This window comes from Parus major, chromosome Z (assembly GCF_001522545.3).
Source record: "Parus major isolate Abel chromosome Z, Parus_major1.1, whole genome shotgun sequence".
Taxonomy (NCBI): Eukaryota; Metazoa; Chordata; class Aves; order Passeriformes; family Paridae; genus Parus; species Parus major.
This window is the reverse complement of record NC_031799.1, coordinates 9,076,656-9,095,134: the sequence shown is the minus strand read 5'-3', so window position 1 is coordinate 9,095,134 and position 18,479 is coordinate 9,076,656. Positions and strand designations below refer to the sequence as shown.

Here is an 18,479-nt window from a genome sequence, read left to right as displayed (position 1 = left end):
TTCTAGACATCCAAGCCTTTCCTTAACATGAGTTAATTTTCCTGGGAATGACATCCTTTTCCTGAGAATAAACCCTTTTACAAGCATTTAGAGGTTGTCCCTCCCTACAGCACTGGAGCTAAAACAAGACCAGCCAGTGTTTCCAGAAGTACACCCACTCTATCTCAGCCTGGTGCATCTTGTGCTGCGCAGGATTGGAGAAGCTCCCTGGTACGCCAGTGCTTTGTGCCTCGGGCTGGATCCGTGCTGAGCTGGGCACAAGTTTGGTGCTGTGTATTTCCAGACAGCTCACAGCAAAGAAGGGCACAGAACTGGGCTGTTTGCCCTCTGATCAGATCTCCCCTGACATAATTCTGATGGAGAGTCCCAGGGGGCAGCTTTTGGTGAGGGTATAGCACCGGTGTGAGCCTTGTACAGGACAACAAACCCCTTGCGCTCTTCCCTGTGTGGGCTGCAACGCTCACGGAATGTGGCTGTGATTTACAGACTCCAGCATTCCCAGGAGGCACTATCCAGACCAAGTGCCCTGATGATGGAGTCACCTTTCATTCTAAGTGTCCACAGCTGCCAAGTGTCATCTCTACAAAAGAGCTGACAAAGTGTAAGAGATCACAGGTGGAAAGAAGACACGCGCAGTTACAGCAGCCGTGATATGATACGCTCATCCTCGAAGAGCAATAGAGAGGGAGGACAATGAAACCTAAGAAAGCCAGGGCAGCAAAGAGAATGCAGGGTAACTTCCCTGGAGAAGCAAGCAGAATTGATACACTCAGGTGTGAGGTGGGAAACTCCACAGGGCTTGTCTTCAAAAATAGGGTAGACTGAGTCTGTTATTCCTCTGCTGTATACAACTGCCTTCTTCTTCTCCCTTCAGGATAAAGACCATTTAGATAAACCACAGGATCATGAGCAGGAGAAAACATTGGAATGACAGTTTATGGTTTGTTTCCCTCAAGCCCTGTTTGCTTGAGCCTTGGCAAATGTCTTCTTATCCGATGGTTCAGTTTATCTGGTATTGGAAGGGGCAAGGTGGATCAGGATAATCGCATTGATCTCACCTGCAGGTCACCCCTGGAGGCACAGTTCTCTGTCAAGACCAGGAGAGAGCAACCATCTGTGGCACAGCCCACAGCAGAAGCCCATGGTGCCAGGTAACCAATGGCCAGCAGCTTATGTCTCCAGCTGCAAACTTTTTGGCACTTATTCCTTCTGCTCAGCACAAAATCCAACCCCCAACCAGATCTTCTGTACCGCTTGATGGATCTTGAGCCTTCTTGCAGCAATGGCAAGCCTGTGGATATGGATGTATCCACACACCTCTGCTGAGCACATTCATAAAGGAAGGTGTTGGGTTGACCAGTGATTTGGGCTGGGAAAGAGCTGGGCAGACTGGTTTAGCAGAGGCGTGGAGCCTATGGGGCATGGCGCAGGGCAGGGACTCTGGCAGTGCTGCAGAGCAAGGCACAATATCCCACTAACTTGTCCAGTACCTTTTTGTGTGTGCACAAATTACATACTGAGGGAAAGGATTTTCCCTTTCCCTTCTGCACCACATGAAAAAAAAATAATTTGCTGGTTGGACTCAGACTTCCTGCTGGATGATTTTCGTTGATTGTTCTGTAAATCTGCTATCCCGAGAGACTAAGTGCTCGTTCCCTGCTCTCTGGGGTGATACAAGCCAGGGTGCTATGGGAACAGAGTTCACTCCACCAGGCTGGGCAGCCATGCCTGCTTTGCTCTTTCTTTACATGGAAATCACTCTCGCCCCCAAACAGCCCTGGGGCCCCATACATGCTGTTTCTGTTCCTGACACTTTTGTGATGGGAGAAACAAAACCATGGGCAAAAAATGAGAGGACGTTTCACCCAAGATTTATTTAACAGCAGGATGAGGTGGATTTTTTGTTTTGGTTTGGGTTTTGTTTCTTTCTTGATAATCCCTGATGCTTACTTCACTTTCTTCTTGGCAAGTGGTGAGCTGACATCACCACGACCCTCTGGTCTCTTCTAATGTGTTTCATTAGCTGATTAAAGCCCACCCTCATGATGTGCATCCTTGCTTGCACCAAATTTGCAGCATGCATCTACCAGCATGGACTGCAGTCTGCTTTCATGTGCCTGGTCACTTGTGTTGCAGGACCTTGTTCAAAGCTTTTTGGTATCCAGGTCCACTATATACATACACATAGCAGCACCCATATGCTTCCTGCAACCTCTGAGGAGCAGGAGAAAGACTTCTGCCCCGAGTGGAGCTGTGCCATCCTCCAGCCTCCACAGAAATGCTCTTCTTACCTGTACATCAGCAAGAGGAGGGGACATCCACCTCTGAGGAGTCCCTCACCCACCACTGAGAAGGGACAGCCTTGGTGGGGGTCTGCACCTCAATACAGCAGGGTCCTTCACCCACTGCTGAGGAAAGTGGACACCCACCACTGAGATGCCCTTTGCTCAGGGGTCCCAACACCATTACTGAGGACAAGGGACAGCCACTATCAAAGGGTTCTTCACCCAACTCTGAGAAGACATCCATGATGGAGGGGTCCCTGGCTGACCACTGAGGAGAGGGGACAGTCATGGCCAAGGGGTGCCAGCTTCATTTCTGAGGAGAGCAGGCACCCACTGATAAGGACTGCAAAACCCCATGGCTGACTGATCCCAAACTTATCACTAAGGAGAGGGGATACCCACTGTTGGATGATCCTAACCACAGCACTGAGGAGAGGGGACGCCGACTACTGGGAGCTCCTTCACTCATCACTGTGGAGAGGGGACACCCACTGGCTCAGGGGTCTTTCACCCACTGCTAGGGAGAAGGACCCCCACCCTTGAGGGATCCTTGAACCATCGCTGAGGAGAGAGAACACCCATAGCTGAAGAAACTGAGGAGCAGACTGGGCTCCCCCGGCCCCGGCTCCACCGTATGTCCCGGCGGGGGACTAGAGTGGGGTAGGGGCAGCTCCGGGGGGAGTCCCGGGTTCGAGCCAGGCTCACCTGGCCGGACCGTGCGGCGGCAGACTTTGGCTCCAGCCCCTATAAAAGGTAACGGAGGCGTGAGTCAGAGCCGCCGCCTCCTCCCCGCCCGCTCTCACTTACGTGCGGCCGGGCGGGCGGGCAGGCACGGAGCCGCCGTCCCGCACCCGCGCACTTGCCGGAGATGAACCGCGCCGGGCTGCGGGTCTGGCTCCTGCTCCCGCTCCTGCTACTGCCCGCCCTGGGCCGTGCCGGCTCCGAAAGCGAGACCGACCAGGAACACGGCGGCGAGGAGCTCCCGCATTCCCCGGGGAAAGGTGAGCGGGGGTCCCTCAGTGCGCGGGGCTCCACGAGTCGTGGGGAACCCCGCTGCTGCCTTTGGGCTCCCCGTGCAGGAGGCGCCTCGGAGCTTAGTTTGGGATGGCCGGAGCTTGAGCACCCTGATGCGTGCAGCACCCCAGTACTGAGTTTGGGGTCTCTGATACATGGGGTGCCCTGATGTACAGGATTCCCTCCCTTGCTGGGCTGGGGGTCCTTGATGAGTGGAGCGCCTCAGTGCAAGAGGTATTGGATTTGGGAAGTCTGATGCTTTGTGGAGAGGTGTCCTCAACGCCAGGGAGTTCTCCCCTTGTTTGGTTTGGGGAGGGGGGGCTGCTGTACCTCCTGCTGCATCCGTGTTCGAGCTTCAGGTGCGCCCCAGGATGAGGTGCACCCCGTGGAGATGAGTCTCCCCAGCATCGCCCAGCTGCGGGCGCTGCACCTCCCAGCACGTCCCTGCCTTTGTCCCTGCTCCCGCCAACTCCCGTGCGGCTCGACTGGCCCGACCCCTGCCCAGGGGCTGGCCCCTCGCTTTGTCCGCAGCCCTTTTCCCTCACTAAGTCCCTCTTGCATCAGTCTGAGGGGCTCAGAACTCACTGAGATGTGGGCGGCGGGGGGGAGCGGTGCAAGGGTTGTGCACCAAGCAGCCCTTGCTTGCTCCCGGGGACCGCCCGGAGGTTCCAACCCTGCAGCCCGGCGTGGTGAACGGTGAGCAGTCCCCTTTATCCTGCAGAATGTCGGCTGGGCTGTCCTGCATCCACCTCGTCCCCCCCGGCTCACCAAGAACGGGGTCTGGCCCTGCTGCAGAGTTGGAGGGGGGCTGCCTCACGGCTGGCGATGGGGGACGAGGGACGTGACAGAACGCAGGGCTGCAGGGTTGTGTGCCCCTCCTCCTCCCCGTGAGATGTCTTGCTGGTAGTGTAGAGGTTTTCAGAGTTACAGGTTCAGGGAAAAAGTCCTGGGTCTTTGGTCTTGGTCCCTGTTCTGATTGGAAGCTACGGCGCTGCCAGCGCTCTGCAGGGATTTTGGGGGAGGGCTGTGGATTTGCTCTTCTGGGGCTGAGTGCTGCACTGGGACATTGTTGTCCCTGGTCATGCTCCTTGTCCCTGCTTTGCCCACAGGTTTGTTTCCTGGGCTCAGCCTCATAGCGTGTCCTTGTCCTTGGTTTTGCCTCTGGTAAGGAGTTATCCTGACCAGTGCCAGGACAGCTGCCCTGTGGTAAGGACCAGGAATGTTTCGTGCCAGGAGCTGCTTTTGTTACTGCAATGAATCACTTTTCTTACCAGAGCCGTTCTTGCCGGGCTGAGCACTGGACAGGGATGGGGATGCAGACGGTTCTTGCCACAGAGATTAAGTAACCCAGGCCACAGGGTGGGAGCTCAGCATACCGGTGTGCTGCGCTGGCCAAGGGGCTGGACACCATGTGAGGTTTGGGATGGGTGGGTGGGAGCACTGGAATGGAGAAGGTGAAAGGCAGTGGCCAGGAGGTCAGTAGGGAACAGGCAAGTTAGCCCATGCTATAGCAGTGTTAGAGGCTGAAGATCTGGATGGAATCCCATGAGAAGCAGGTCATGGCTGGAACACTCTAAAGCTCCTACCAGGTGCCAGGAGCTGCGTGTCTCAGCACCTCTGCTGGGTGGTGAGCTGGTTCCCTCTTCCTTGAGGCTTGTGCATGAGGTAGGGCTGGTGGCTCTCCAGACATGGCACATGCTCAGGGATTTGCCATGGGGTTGCTCCCTGAGAAGACTCTGGCTTGCCCAGAGACCTGAGTCCCGTCTTAAGTGTGTCTTTGGGAAATAGTATCTCCAATTCCCTGTTTCCTCTCCCTCCTATTCAGAGTGTCTTGCTCTCAGTGTCCTCTTCTTGCTTATTCCCCAATATCCTTTTCCTCCAAGTGAACCTATTTTTCTTGCTTAATACTCCTTAATCATATCTCTCCCCAGCTCCAAGCACTGATCTGTCCTCTGGGATTTCCCCATTTTTATCCCTTTTGATGGGATGGCTCTTTCTCTGCAGCACTCTGATTGTTTCCTGTTTCCCCCAGCACTTGCTGGGGCAGCTGGGTTCAGAAGGAGAAGGAACATGCCCTGGAGTAAAGCCTGCCCTATGCCTTCCTCCACCCAAACCCTTGCCCCTTGCGGGGGGGGCTGGCAGTCTTGGGCTCCACAGCGCAGGCAGTTGTCCCCCAGGAGAACAAAGAACAATCCCTGCAGCGACCTGTGCTACCAGTGGCAGATTAAAGGCTGATCCCAAAGGCTCGCAGTGGGTCCGAGTTCACAAACACAAAGGGGCTTTAGTGCAGCCAGGCTTGGGAGAGATCAGTACCCCCATGGGCAGCACATGGGGTGGTGTCCTGAGCTGAAGGTACGTGGGTGCTGCTGCATGGGGCTGTGTCTGGATGGGGAAAACAGGGAGGAGGTGGGGCTGGGATGGCACAGCCCTCCCATAGAGACACTTCCAGTGGGGTTTGGCAGAAGGATGTTCAGGTTATGCACTCCCCTGCCCAGACCTTGTGCCTGTGACACGTTTGCGAGCTGGAGAGCTCGCTTTGGGCAGTGTGAGCACAGTGGCATAGTCCAGGTACCCCAATCAAGTTACTGCTTTCAAGGGACAGGGTGTTTGGATGTGTTTTGTAGGCTGGGACCTGGTTGCTGTGGCTGGTCCCCACTTTGGGACCTGCACTCTGTTCATCTCTGCATGTCCTGGTACCTTCTGGCCTGCTGACCCTCAAGAATAACACCCTACCCACCTTCTCTTCTGGGCCATGAGCTCCACTGATCCCTTCATAGCCTGGGACAGGGCACAGCAAGCTGGTCCTGGTCTGGCATCTGTGAGCTGAACTCATCCCTTGGGGCTTAGAGCCAGGTGTGGCTCAGGATTGGGTCCCAGTGGGAAGAGGAGGCTCTGGCAGGATGCCAGCACTCCCTGTGGCTGAGCACAGGGCACTGCGTGCCCAGCTGATAAGAGCAGTGTGGAAGAGCTAGAAGCGAGCCTGCTGTGCTGCCTGCCACACACAAGCCATCGAACTTCCAGAGCTCAAGGTGAGCAGATAGCACGAGTGTCTGTGTAGCTGTGAGGCGGCACCCACACTGTGAACAGCACTGTGTTTCAGTGTTGTCAGGTACCCTGCAGCAGCCTCAGACTGCATAGATCCTAAAATATGAAAAAGTCAGGATGGGGGGTGCAGACCCACAGGGCAAACCCCCTGGCCTCCTTCCTTATTGTTTGGCTCTGCTGAGGGCTGCCTCCTGGTCTGTGCAAACGATCCTGAGTCCTTGGGGTGCACAGTCCATTCCTGTGTGCCCTTGGTGAGGTCTCCTGTGCACAGCTTGCTGCATCAGTGTCTTTCCTATGTGGGACTCACAGCAGCCAGTGGTTGAGCTGGCTCCTCACGCTGCCAAAAGCTGCTCCTACCCTTCCTCCCGGGCTGCAGGACATGCGGAGCAGCACGCTGGTAATGGCAGCGTCTGCCTGAACTCGGCAGGAGAGTGTTGTTGGATGGTGTTGGATGTCAAGGAGGGAAGGGAGCTGGCACTTGCAGCAAAGCCTGTATCCCAGAATGGGAGGGTTGAGTGGGAGCAAGGAACAGCAGGAGAAAGCACAAAGGGAGGGTGTGAAGAGGGGAAACTCGTGGGAAACTTGGCTGGATCACAGGCTGCTGGGGAAAGGCAGGTGGCAGGCAGTACTCAGGTGAACTGAGGGGCTCTGCTCGGCTGAGAACGGAGGCCTGCAAGGGCAGGCAGCTCCTGTCAGCGCCCTACTGCGTTCTCCTGTTGGAAACCCTGCAAGGAACCCTCTTATCTCCCGGTGTGCGCATCGCATCACCAGGGCTGTTTCCCCCCGTTTTTGGGAGCGCTTTGCAGTCCCTGCCGGGGCAGTGGGTGCTCAGAGGAACGGCAGGGCATGCAAAGAGTTGCAGCACCCGCTGCAGAGGTGCAGCCACGTCTTTTGTGGCGAGCGGCGGCTGTTCAGCGGAAGGGAGACCTGGCATCACACAGCTTTTCGAAGGAGAAGACGTGCTCCGGAGGGAAGTGTGGGAGGCAGGCTGAATTATGCAAATCCACTCTTGGGCAGGGCAGTGGGTTAATGTTCACGGTAAAGGATGCGAGATTGGAAATGCCCCCAGGTGGAAGGGATCGGAGTAGTTAGTGCGGGGCTCCTCCGAGGCAGGGGCTGCTGCTGAGAGCCTGTCCCAGCGCCCCGGCTGGGCTGGCCTCGGCGGTCTCTCCTGCAGCGCTCGGTGCCTGTGCCAAGGGGCCCCAACCCTGCGCAGCTGCGCTGGAGAGATGCTTGCCCGAGGGGGTGGCCTGTCTGTGCCGTCACTGCACCCAGATCCACGGGATGGGAAAACACGCTCAAGGGGGCTTCAGTGGGTGCATAAGAACTCATGGGTCCCTTTGGTTTTGATGCCAAGACATCCCTGGGGAAGTCCGTTGTGTTGGGGTGGATCGAACTGGCTCTTGGGGGCAGCTACGGCCTTCGGGATGTCTGAGCTGACAAGAGGGTGTGAGGAGGGTCCAGAGCCCCCCAGCTATTGGGAATAGGTGTGTTCTGGGAGATGTGGGAACCTGAGGTAATTGGCACAGTGCTGACACATCAGGGCAGGTGTCAGCACGGGGCTATTGCTCAATCTGTGATATGACGTTTGAGCTGCTTTCTGCCTAGGCAGAGTCCCTGGAGGTGAGCAAAAAGTGGGGTGTCGGGGGAGGCTGTGCCAGTTGAGGCATGTGCAGTGAACCAAGGCACCATGTGCCAGCCCTGGGGTGCTGTGCCTTACCTGTGCCAGGATTGCCCCAGTGTGAGTGTTTCTTTGTGCAGATAGTGCCAGGAGGGGTAGGAGGGTGGGAGATGATATAGGGTGTTTCCAGAGGAGGGTCCATGTTCTCTGGATTCTGGATAGCAGCTATCCTTTGTGTGAGCAAGATGGGTGGGACAAATGAATCTCAGCTTGCCATAGCACAGCTGGGTGCATCCCTGGGCAATGCCATGCAAGCAGACATGGAGAGGGCACTGCCGTCTGTCCTGGGGCACATGTGTGCATGCAGCTGAGGCTTGCCCAGTCCTCCGCTTGCTGGTCCTTCTTCCTGTGCCTTTGGGAATAGCCAAGATATTCCTGAACATTGCTCTTGAGCATCAGAAATGTGACAGAGGTGAGTTGCCAGCCACGCTGGAGGGAGCCCTGAAGTCTGTTCCCACCTCTTCAGCACACAGTGCCCCTGAACCAGCCTTTCCCAGCCCAGTTTGGTTGTGGTCCTCCACTCCCCTGATGCACCAAGACCCCCAGCAGTGCCATGCCTGGATCCTCACTGAGTGGAGGGCAGGATCCTGCTGGGCTTAGGGCCTTGCATGGGACATCTGGGCCTGGGAAAGCTTGCCTCTTCCTTTCTCACCCCTCAGCTGGAATCCACTCCTATTAATAGCAAGTGCGTGTCGATAGCTCATGTCAGCAGCAGGGATGGGGGCCAGAGCAGCTCCTGCAGAGACCCTCCTGCATCCTGGTGAGGCTAGCAGACAAATGGCCTCACCAAGGGGCAGAAATCACATTTGGGCTCAACTGTACCTCTTAAATGCTCCTCCATGTCATTGCTGCTGTATGAACGCCCTGGTTTGCCCCAAACTGTCCCATCCTGGCATGCTCTCATCCTTTACTCATGGGCTGGCAAGTGCCAACAGCCTGTCTGCAGTGACAATGTTGCTGGTAAGGACAAATCAGAGGAGGAGCTCATGAATTACCTGTTGTGCCAGTCAGAGCAGGCACGTAATCCTTTTGGGCCATATTTCCTTGCTTGGGGCATATTTGAGCTCTACATCAATCACCAGCCCTACATGGCTGGAGCTCTGGAGCTGGTTTAGAAGGGCTGGTGGTAGCTAAGGTGTTTGGTCAGGTGTATCTGAGAAGAGGTTCTGGTGCACTTCTAAGGCCAGCTCCAGTGATGTGTCAGGAATCCAGGCATTGCTGGCTGCCCTGGAGGAGAGTGACAGTGTGAGGGCCAGCCTTTTGAGTACTGGGTACTCTCAGGACCTTCCCAGCAGGGCTTTGTCCCCTCTAGATCTGCACAGTGGGCACACCACTGGCTGTGGGAAGCTCAGGTCACATCTTGCCTTTCTGTGGTAACAGTGTGACCCATGGGTGACACAAAAAATGCAGAGGTCCTGGCATGGGATCCCTAATCCTCTCTCCTGCTTTTCCTGAAGAAAGGGTTTTGCATGGTAGGACCTAAAGAAGCTCTGTGTGGGTATTTGGGCAGTCATATGAATTACAACTGGGAGTAGAAGCTGAGCATTTGGCCTGGCACATTTTCCTATGAAAGCCCCTCCCCACTACTGGAGCACTCACTGATGTAAAGAAAAGGGTTTGATGCTCATTTTCTTCCTCTACTGTCAGTCCCAGGTGTGAAGAGAGTGTCTGCAAGGTGCAGTGCATCTTGCTGCCCAAACTCCTCATGGAGTGTGAGAGCTGCACTTGTGAAGTGCCTTGTCTTGGGGTAGTGGGAGGTTTTGTCTGCTCTGGAGCAGCTGCTGTTACAGCTGCTCAGTAGTGGAAGCCAGTATCCCTGATTTTTCCTTTTTAAGGATGACGACAAAATGTCAGCCCTGGGGTTTTCCCTCTGACTGACAAGTGCAGGGGACCTGGCCATGCTCCGAGGAGGCAGTACCCTCTGGAAACATGCCCTTTGCTGGGACAGAGGGAGAAGTGAGAAAGCAAAGGTGGGGAGGGGGAAGGAAGGCAGTGTGAGTCCAGGGACCTGCTGCCTGGCTGAGGTGTGTTAGCTGACAACCTTTCCCTTCCATTCATGTGGTTCTTTCTTTTCTTTTTTTTCAAGGCCACAGCCACTGGAGCTATGAAGGTAAATACCCTGCAGTTACTTCTGCTTTTTTCTACTACCCAGCAGATCCTGGAACTGAGCCAGCTGTGGTTAATTATTACAAGGTTTCTGTGCACACTCCACCACTCACCCTTCCCTCCTGCCTGACCCTGACACAGTGCCCGTACTCAGGCATGGATGGGCTGAGGAGCTAGGGGTTCACCAGGATTTCACCAGGAAACAGCAGCTCCAATGAGGGTTTTCCCAGCCCCTTGGGTGTGGGGGGGATGCCCCTCAGGGAAGGGCTCCTCCCTGAATGAGAGCTCCCCTGACCCTGTGCCAAGTGGGGAAAAGGCTGCTCTCCCCAGGCTAGACTTGCAGCCCATGCTGGGACTTTGACCAGCCCAGGGATTAGCTTGTCTTCACCTCTGGCCCCTGTCACCCTCCCTCCCCATCCTGCCTGGCCCTGCTCTCCCATCAAGGCCAGGGGGGCTTCTCCACAGCACTCATGATGGGCATCACCACAGTGGTATGACAGATACACTCCTTAATGCACCATCACTCTGGGGTTTGGCTCAGCTGCTAATGCCCAGTTCCATATTTACAGGGGTCCTGCAAGGGGCTGGCCTGGGGGCAAGCCTGGGTTTGCACTGGCCCATGACATACTAGAAGCAGCCCTCTGCACTGCAAAAGGAGGTTTCTGGGGCATCAGCCATGCTTATCCCAGCTGTGGTACTGGGGAGAGGTGGCCATTTCAGCAGCCAACCCAGCCATGTCCTTTGCCACAGAGCCCAGGAGCACTGTGGTACCTTGCTCAAGCAGTACTGGGGGTGATACCTGCCAAAGGCCAGGCTGTGCAAGGCAGCAAGTGTGTGATGAGCTGCAGGGCAGCAGATCCTCAGCTTGCCAAGTCCACTTGTAAATGATCTTCTTGCACTCTTCCTAAACACCCCAAAAATAGACTTTCCTGGCAGCTCACCATGCTCTGAGACCTTTCCTGATACAGCTGCATTCAGTCACATGTTGGTATAAAGCTGCTCCCAAGCTAACTTCATGGAAGCTAAACTTACATGCATGGCTACTTCCCTGGCCACTGCCAGCCCACTTCCCCAGCACCCCCAAACCTTCTTTTTGGAGATCTCACTGACAGTCCCTCCCTTCCTTCTTGCACCAGACCTGAAGCACTGGAGTACGGACTACTCGGACTGTGGGGGCACCAAGCAATCACCCATCAATGTTGACACAGCTCAGGTCATCTTCAGCCCTGACCTGCGGCCGATCCAGCTCTCTGGCTACAGCCTGCCTGCCAACAGGCAGCTCAAGCTGAAGAACAATGGGCATACAGGTAGGGGCAGAGGCAACTGCAGGGGCTGGAGCACAAGGAGAGGAGATGCTCAGACTCTCCCAGCAGGACTGGGCTTCTCTGATGCCCTTTCCCAGAACACTGGCTTGCAGGCTGCAGCCCTGTTGCCTTCTAGGCCAAAAAGGAAGCAACAGGCTGTAGAAATTTTACAGGTCCATTTGTATTCCTGGATGAGGTGAGAAGCTCCAAGGTGTACAGAGCCTTTGGGAGCTGGCTCCAGGAATTTGTTAATTCCACATTTTCTTTAAAAATGTGTCCCTGATATTTCCAATGCAAGTTTTCAGCCACTGGTTCCTCCCCTGCATTTCACCTTCAAAGGACTCATCAGTCTCATGATGTGACTTAGATTTTAAGTTACCTAGGTAAGTTAGAGTTCGGGGCACAGTGTTGACCACCTTACTTTGTCCATACTTAAGGATTCTATCTCACGATCTTGAGAATTTTTTTATGGGTCTTTTTTTTCCCTTCTCCAATACTAGAATGGCTTTTGTACAGTTCTGGACACAACTTATTCACGTTATTTTAGTATCAGCCTCGCTAGTCCAGATATGGAGGAAAACCACATCTTTCCACAGCTGAGGATGGTTGGACCTGGTTGCTACCAGCTTTTTCTTGGAGAAGGCAGAATGTTTTGTGCATGCTGGTCTCTGCCAGTCCCTGAGCTAAGAAAAGGTTATGGAGAAAGCGACTTAAGAACTTGCTGACGGTGTGATAAGGCACTTCCTTGCCCTGGTAGGCAACGAGATGGAGCTGACCTGTGCATACAGAAAACTTGACAGGTCAGGTTTGCTGTGTATGGTCAGATCAGCTGCATGCTGCATGCACGGAGCTCTATATTGTGGCCTCCTGCCCTAATGTGCCTGCAGAGTTAAACTAGTTGAGCTCAGTAGTTGCTATTTTAGACACCCTGGCATCTGGTGTTGCTTGGTGTTTAGAAAAGCAGTGAGAGCATTTTCATTGGTGGGGGGGGATGTACTTTCTCACATGCTTTTAACATGCCTTTTTTTATTGTGGCAACCACTGTTCTCCTGTATAAAAAGCCATAAAAAAATAAAAAGTTGCAAGCCCAGTAAGATATTTGTACAGTTACTCATTTTGGGAACAAAGTATATATGCTTCATAAGCTTTTTTGAGGGCCTGAAAATGACTCAGATAGTTAGGAGAAGGAAGAGAATGGTTTACCTATACAAAAGTGTAAAAGCAGATAAGTTCATAGGGAGGGAACAGTTTCTCACTTCCTGTATTTGAGTTTTCTATCTCTGAACCCAGTGGCAAGGAATTCAAAACAGACAATGATTCATCACAGCCCTGTTACATGGTTAATCCCAAATCTGTGCCCCATCAGTGATGTTACTAAGGGACACCCCATCTGAAAAGGAAAAATGAAAAGACCTTACATTAAAAATTAGGAGAAGGTGGTTAAAAGCATAGGACAGCCTTTCTCAGAGTCTAGGGATGCTCCCTGATATTTTTGCCACATGTATGTTTTAGTTTAAGATTTGCTGCATTGCTGCAAAAGTCCAAAATAGCTGGATAAAGCATAATAAGGTAAAGAAAACACAAAGTATGAATTTATGGTATCCAAAGAGGCAAAAAATTTAGCTCTAAGTGCTTTCAAAATATTTAATGCTTCTGTGCCACTAGCTCCAGTGCTGTCATACATTTGCAGGCTGCTTTATTTGAAAGGTCCCAGCTCATTAGAGTTGCAGCTCTCTGTCCAGATGCCCTGCTTTCATAGATATTCACCACTCTGCCAGTATATTTCTCTATGAATTTTGTCCATGATGTCTTCATGTTATTCTCACTTACTGAATAAATTGTTGGATAACATTTGGCTTGGAGATGGCCCCGGGAGTCTTTGCAGAGGGGCTCTTCACTTTCCAGCATTTTCGTAGCAGCTATTTTTGAAGCTGACGTATTTACTGCAGTATCCTACAACCTTCAGTCAGAAGTTGAACCCTGACACATTGGAAGGCTTGCCCACAGCCTCCTGACAGCAAGGTTTTCTGTTATGACTGGTTTCTAGAAGCCCAGGGTGACTGTTTCCCTTGAGACACCTCCTTTGCCTACCTGTGCAATGGTCTGGGCTTTATGTTGTATTACTGACCTCTTCCTTCTGCTTTTGCAGTTGTCCTTGATCTGCCCGAGTCCCTGGCCCTCACTGGTGGCTATGCCCAGCAGTACCGAGCTGTACAGCTGCACCTGCACTGGGGCTCGCCATCGGGACACGGCTCAGAGCACACCGTCAATGGGCGACGCTTTGCTGCCGAGGTAAGGAGCCCTCATGGTGCTGGATACATCTTTTTCCTCATGGTGCTGGGCAGGGAAGGCGCTGGAATGCTGTCCTGCTCCTTGCCCATGGCTCTGGTTGTCACTGGATGTAGGCTGTAACTCCTGGCCAGGATCCTGGGCAGTGGAGTTCAGTGTAGCAGGCCACACTTTGGTGCTGAGCCAGACTCATGGTGAAGCCTGGTCCTGGGCTGATGGAGCAGGAGCTGTGGCAGTCCCCAGGCTGTGGAAGCCAGCTTCCCTGGAGGCTGTGAGCCTGCTTTGGGACCTACAAGGACTGTTTACTCTGTACACACTGTCCTCTTGCTCTGCCAGCTCGCATCTGGTTTTATCCCTCCTTCTCAAGCTGCTGTCCTCAAAGTGATCCTGGCTCTGCAGTATTAGCCCCTGTTTTGCAGGACAGATTGCTGGTTTGTGGCTCCTGACCAGGGAAGTTCCTGAAGACAGAGCTTCATGCTGGGTGCTTTGCGACAGCAGATTTTCTTGGTCCCACCAGCATTTTCCCTCCTCTGCAGTGATACTCATCATGCCTGTGTGTCTCTCACAGCCCTTGTGTCAGCAGGCTGTAGCCCTGTGGGAGTGAGCATCACCCAGTGGTGTCCATCCAGCACTGGGATTGCATTTTTCCCTTCCAGATCCATGTGGTCCACTACAATACCAAGTATGACAGCTTTACAGAGGCAATGGTTCACCCAGATGGCCTGGCTGTACTGGGAGCCTTTCTGGAGGTGAGTTCCGTGGATCAGCATGGAGAGGATGGGACCGGGGTGGGCAGAGTTTTGGGGACTGGCAGAGGTGCAAGTGTACTTTGGAAGAAGGGGAGAGAAAGGGCAGAGCAGCCCTGATAAGAACTAAGGGGTCATTGGGATAGGGTGCCTCTGTCAAGGAGCAATACCTCTCTGCTGGCACTGCTGTCACCATCTTGTCTCCCTTTGGCCCCAGCCTTGCTGTTACCCTGGAGTGTCTGTGTTGCAGGTTGGGCATGGGGAGAACCAATACTACCATGAAATACTTAAGCATCTGCTCGAAATCCAAGAAGTAGGTAAGACCCTATCCCACCTTGTGTTTGTCTCAGGGGCTGCAGCCCAGCAGAGAAACCAGCTGCTCAGCAGAGCAGGGCTTCAGCAGGCGCCCCCCCTGTTTCCCCTGCCTCCAGGGCAAATCAACTGCTCTTTCTCCAGTGGCTGCAGTGGCACAGGCAGTGCCAGGCTGCCCATGACCTTCATGTTGCTGTCCTCCAAGAGGTTTGTACCAGTCTCACTCCTATGATATTTCCTCTCCCAGGACAAGAAACCTTGGTGCCCGGATTCAACATTGCAGGTCTACTGCCTGCCAACCTGAAACTGTACTTCCACTACAATGGTTCTCTGACCACCCCTCCCTGCTACCAGACAGTCAAATGGACAATCTTCAACCAGACCATGCTGCTCTCTCATCACCAGGTCTGTCAGGGCAATGAGCTCCGTGTTTTTCCCAGCCTCTCCTCATAAGTTAGTGCAGGTGCCCTGTGCCAGTGGTCTGCAGCTCACCTGCTCCCAAAGGCAGGATGGATGCTATTCTGTTCACACTGCTCTCCTTCCAGATGTCAATGCTGATTTCGACCCTGAGAAGCCCTGATGGCGAGCTTTTGCAGAACAACTACCGGCCAGTGCAGAACCTGCACGGGCGACGGGTGCTGGCGAGTTTCCAGACCACCCCTTCAGTGAAGCACTCTTCTGGTAAGGAGTGTGTGAGTGTGCTCAGGCTGCTCCCAGCAGTAGGGATGCAGTGATGGGGCCAGGAGCAGGAGGCAGTGCTTTGTGTATGTTACAGAAACACAGCATCTGCATGGGTCAGACCTGCCCAGGAAGTGACATGTGGCAGCACTGGTCTTAGGGTGCTGCTCTCTCCCATTTCTGCACTTCTTTCACCCTGCCTGGGGAAGACTGGTTTCTAGAAACTATTTTATCCTTAGTCTTGCAGACATAATAGTAGCAGGACTAGGGGATGCGTAGTCAAGAGCAAACAGGCAAGTCCTAGCACTCCAGCTAGCTACTTTAATCCCAAATGCAACAGATAAAATCAGTAAGAGCTGCCAGAGGTACAAGCTTGCAGTGAACGCCCCTCCTCCAAATCCTGCAGGACAGGCAGTGCTGGGGACCCCTCCTGAAGGCTGTGCTCTGCCAGGGGGTCCTCAAAGTCATCCTGGCCAGGCACAGAGTCCCCTGTTTGAGGGATCCCTGAATTCCCACCCTCTATTTCTCCTCGAAGGCCTTTCTTGCATTGGTGATTTCCAGGCATGAGTAGAAATCACTATTAATCTTCAGGTGTGACTATCGCTCTGCATCACTGAATTTTTGCCCATTGCTGCTCCCTGAGGTCACTGGGAATTTTCTGTTCAATATCCTGTTCCTTTTCTGTTCTGATGGCATTTCCTACACCTTTTGTGAAGGTGACTAATAGGAACAGCACAGGGTTGGTCCCAGGCCTCTGGGCAATGCCTCGATAACCACACAATGTGGTGCAAGGCACTTCCCTCACCGTTCCACCTGCAACCTGCTTGCTAATGGCTCTAAGCTTTTAATCACTGTGGTCTTCAGCCTGGCTAGCAGTTTCCCATGTGGCACTGCATCAAATGCTTCACTGAAGCTGGGAGAGATAAAATCTACCGCATTTTCTTTGTCTAGAATATCACTTATCAAAGAAGGATATCAGGTTAGGCTGGCATGCTCTATCTTTGGTAAACCTCTTAGATACTTTATCATATTTTCCATTTACCTCCGAGCCTTTCTTTTACTACTTTCTTGCAGAAGCTGTTCCAAAGCTTCCCAGCACTGGGGCAAGGTGGGAGTTGCCTACCTCTACCTATTTTTTTATTATTATTATTTATTTCTAAACAAAAATCCCCACTGTGACAAAGCTACAAAGGTCTTGCCCCAGAAGTGCCAGGAGAATGTCCCAGTACTTTTGAACGAGGTTGCTGGTCCCCTGCCTTGTGTGCACAGGATGGTTGGGGGTTTCTCCCCACATCAGTGCTAACTGCCTGCTTTAGCCCTGGGGCTGCTGAGCACTGAGATGGAGTGCTGATCTTGTCACATCTTGTTTTGCTTCCAGCTTCACCTTCTGTATCCATGCTCATTAATCCTTTTGCCAGCCACCCAAAATTTGGGATAACCACTGCTGCTCCCAGCTGCTGGACTGAGGTGGCATCTTTCCTGCAGCAGCCATGCAGCTGGATAGAGCCCATAGATAGTGCCACTCTGTGCACCACACCTGAGCCACATACAGATGATAATGCAGCTCTTTATAAGCCAAGCTTTTATACTGGGCAAACATTTGTCCAGCAGGGCTCCCTCCCAGCAGGTAGGGCCGCCAAGCCATCCCCGTGCCAGGTGTCCTACCTGCAATGTGTGGCTGCCTCCTCCCTCAGAGCTGCTGACCATGCAGGCAACTGTCCCCATGGCTACTGCCTCCTGGGCTCATCCCAGGTGCCTCTCTGGGGTCTCCTGTGGGGTCCAGTGCAGTCATGGAGTGCTGCAGTGCTCAGCACCCTGACTGCTTCCTAGGCTGTGGCAACAACAGTGGGGGGAGTTTCTGGCTGGGCTCAGAGAGGCTCATGTGTGGGCTCTGGTTCAGGGATCCTTTCTTCTCCCCTTCTCTCGTGCTTCTGGCAGGGTGTCAGGACTGGGCTTCCTGCAGCAAGATGCTGTGAGCTGCTGGGGACGTGGCAGGCAGCTCTCTCCTGCTGATGGGTGATGGGGAGTCTTCTGGGCAACCCTATTTTGGAAGAGGGGCCCAAAGGCCTGCAGGTTTTGAGACTTCCCAAAATACCTCAAAGGCAAACCCCTGACTGTGCTGTCTCTCTTTACAGGTAGTGATGATTCAGCAACAGCAGGTAGGTGAAGAGCTGGCACAAAGCAGGGGAAGGTAGGCAGGGGGTGCACCTGCCTGAGAATTGGGGTCTTGTGCAAGCCATGTGATGAGTTGGGGGGTGGGCAGCCACAGTGGGTTTGTAGGGCTGTTCTAGCATCCACGCTCCTGGTTCTCATCCTCCGGTCTTTGTCTCCTTTTCAGAAGGACACTCCAGCTCATTTCATGCAGGTAAGTGTGCTCAGCCAAGGCTGGTCCTTTGTGTCCCCTCTGGCTCCTGGGCTACTAGTCTGCTCCTTGCCTCCCCTCAGCCAGTAGTTGCAGGGGACCCAGAGTAACACGCTTGTGCTTCGCTTGCAGGAGATGTGCTGGCCGTGCTCTTCGGGGTGCTCTTTGCTGTCACAGCACTGGCCTTCCTGCTGTACATCTATAAGCACCGCAGCCAGAATGCACGGTGAGCAACGGGGAGACGCAGGACGACAGCGCCTGGGGTTGGGATGGGTCCACGGCACAAGAACGGGGTTTAATGGTGGTTTCAGGCAACAAGACCCTCCATCTCCTCTAACGGCTCCCCCCTCTTTCTTTCCCCCCCAGGCTGGACTCGCCGACCAAATCCAAGGTCATCTACACGGCAGCCAGCACCGAGAACACCGCATAAACTCCTCACCTCTGTGGCAGTCCCAGCCCCACGGGCTCAGCCTGCCACCCCACCTCTCCTCACTCCCATCCCAGGTCAAGGAAGACCAGTGCTCCAGCATGCCTTGGCTGCATGGGCTGTGCACATGGACTGTTTGTCTGGGGGGCAGTATTTGGCCCCAAAAGATATTTTTGTTATAAAAAAGGGTAAAAACCATTAAAAAAAATAAATAAAATCTTCCCACGGTA

The 18,479-nt window shown here is 53.7% G+C and overlaps 1 protein-coding gene across 1 annotated transcript; it reads left to right on the top strand.

Moving 5' to 3' along the window:
• Positions 1-3,075: 3,075 nt before the first annotated feature.
• On the top strand, positions 3,076-18,479 carry LOC107198300 (carbonic anhydrase 9). Its single transcript, XM_015615208.3, has 12 exons — positions 3,076-3,286; positions 10,112-10,135; positions 11,268-11,438; positions 13,585-13,727; positions 14,381-14,473; positions 14,721-14,787; positions 15,030-15,187; positions 15,328-15,463; positions 17,596-17,619; positions 17,799-17,825; positions 17,955-18,048; positions 18,189-18,479. The coding sequence occupies exons 1-12, from the start codon at positions 3,154-3,156 to the stop codon at positions 18,250-18,252; spliced, it is 1,134 nt and encodes a 377-aa protein (XP_015470694.1). The 5' UTR covers positions 3,076-3,153; the 3' UTR covers positions 18,253-18,479.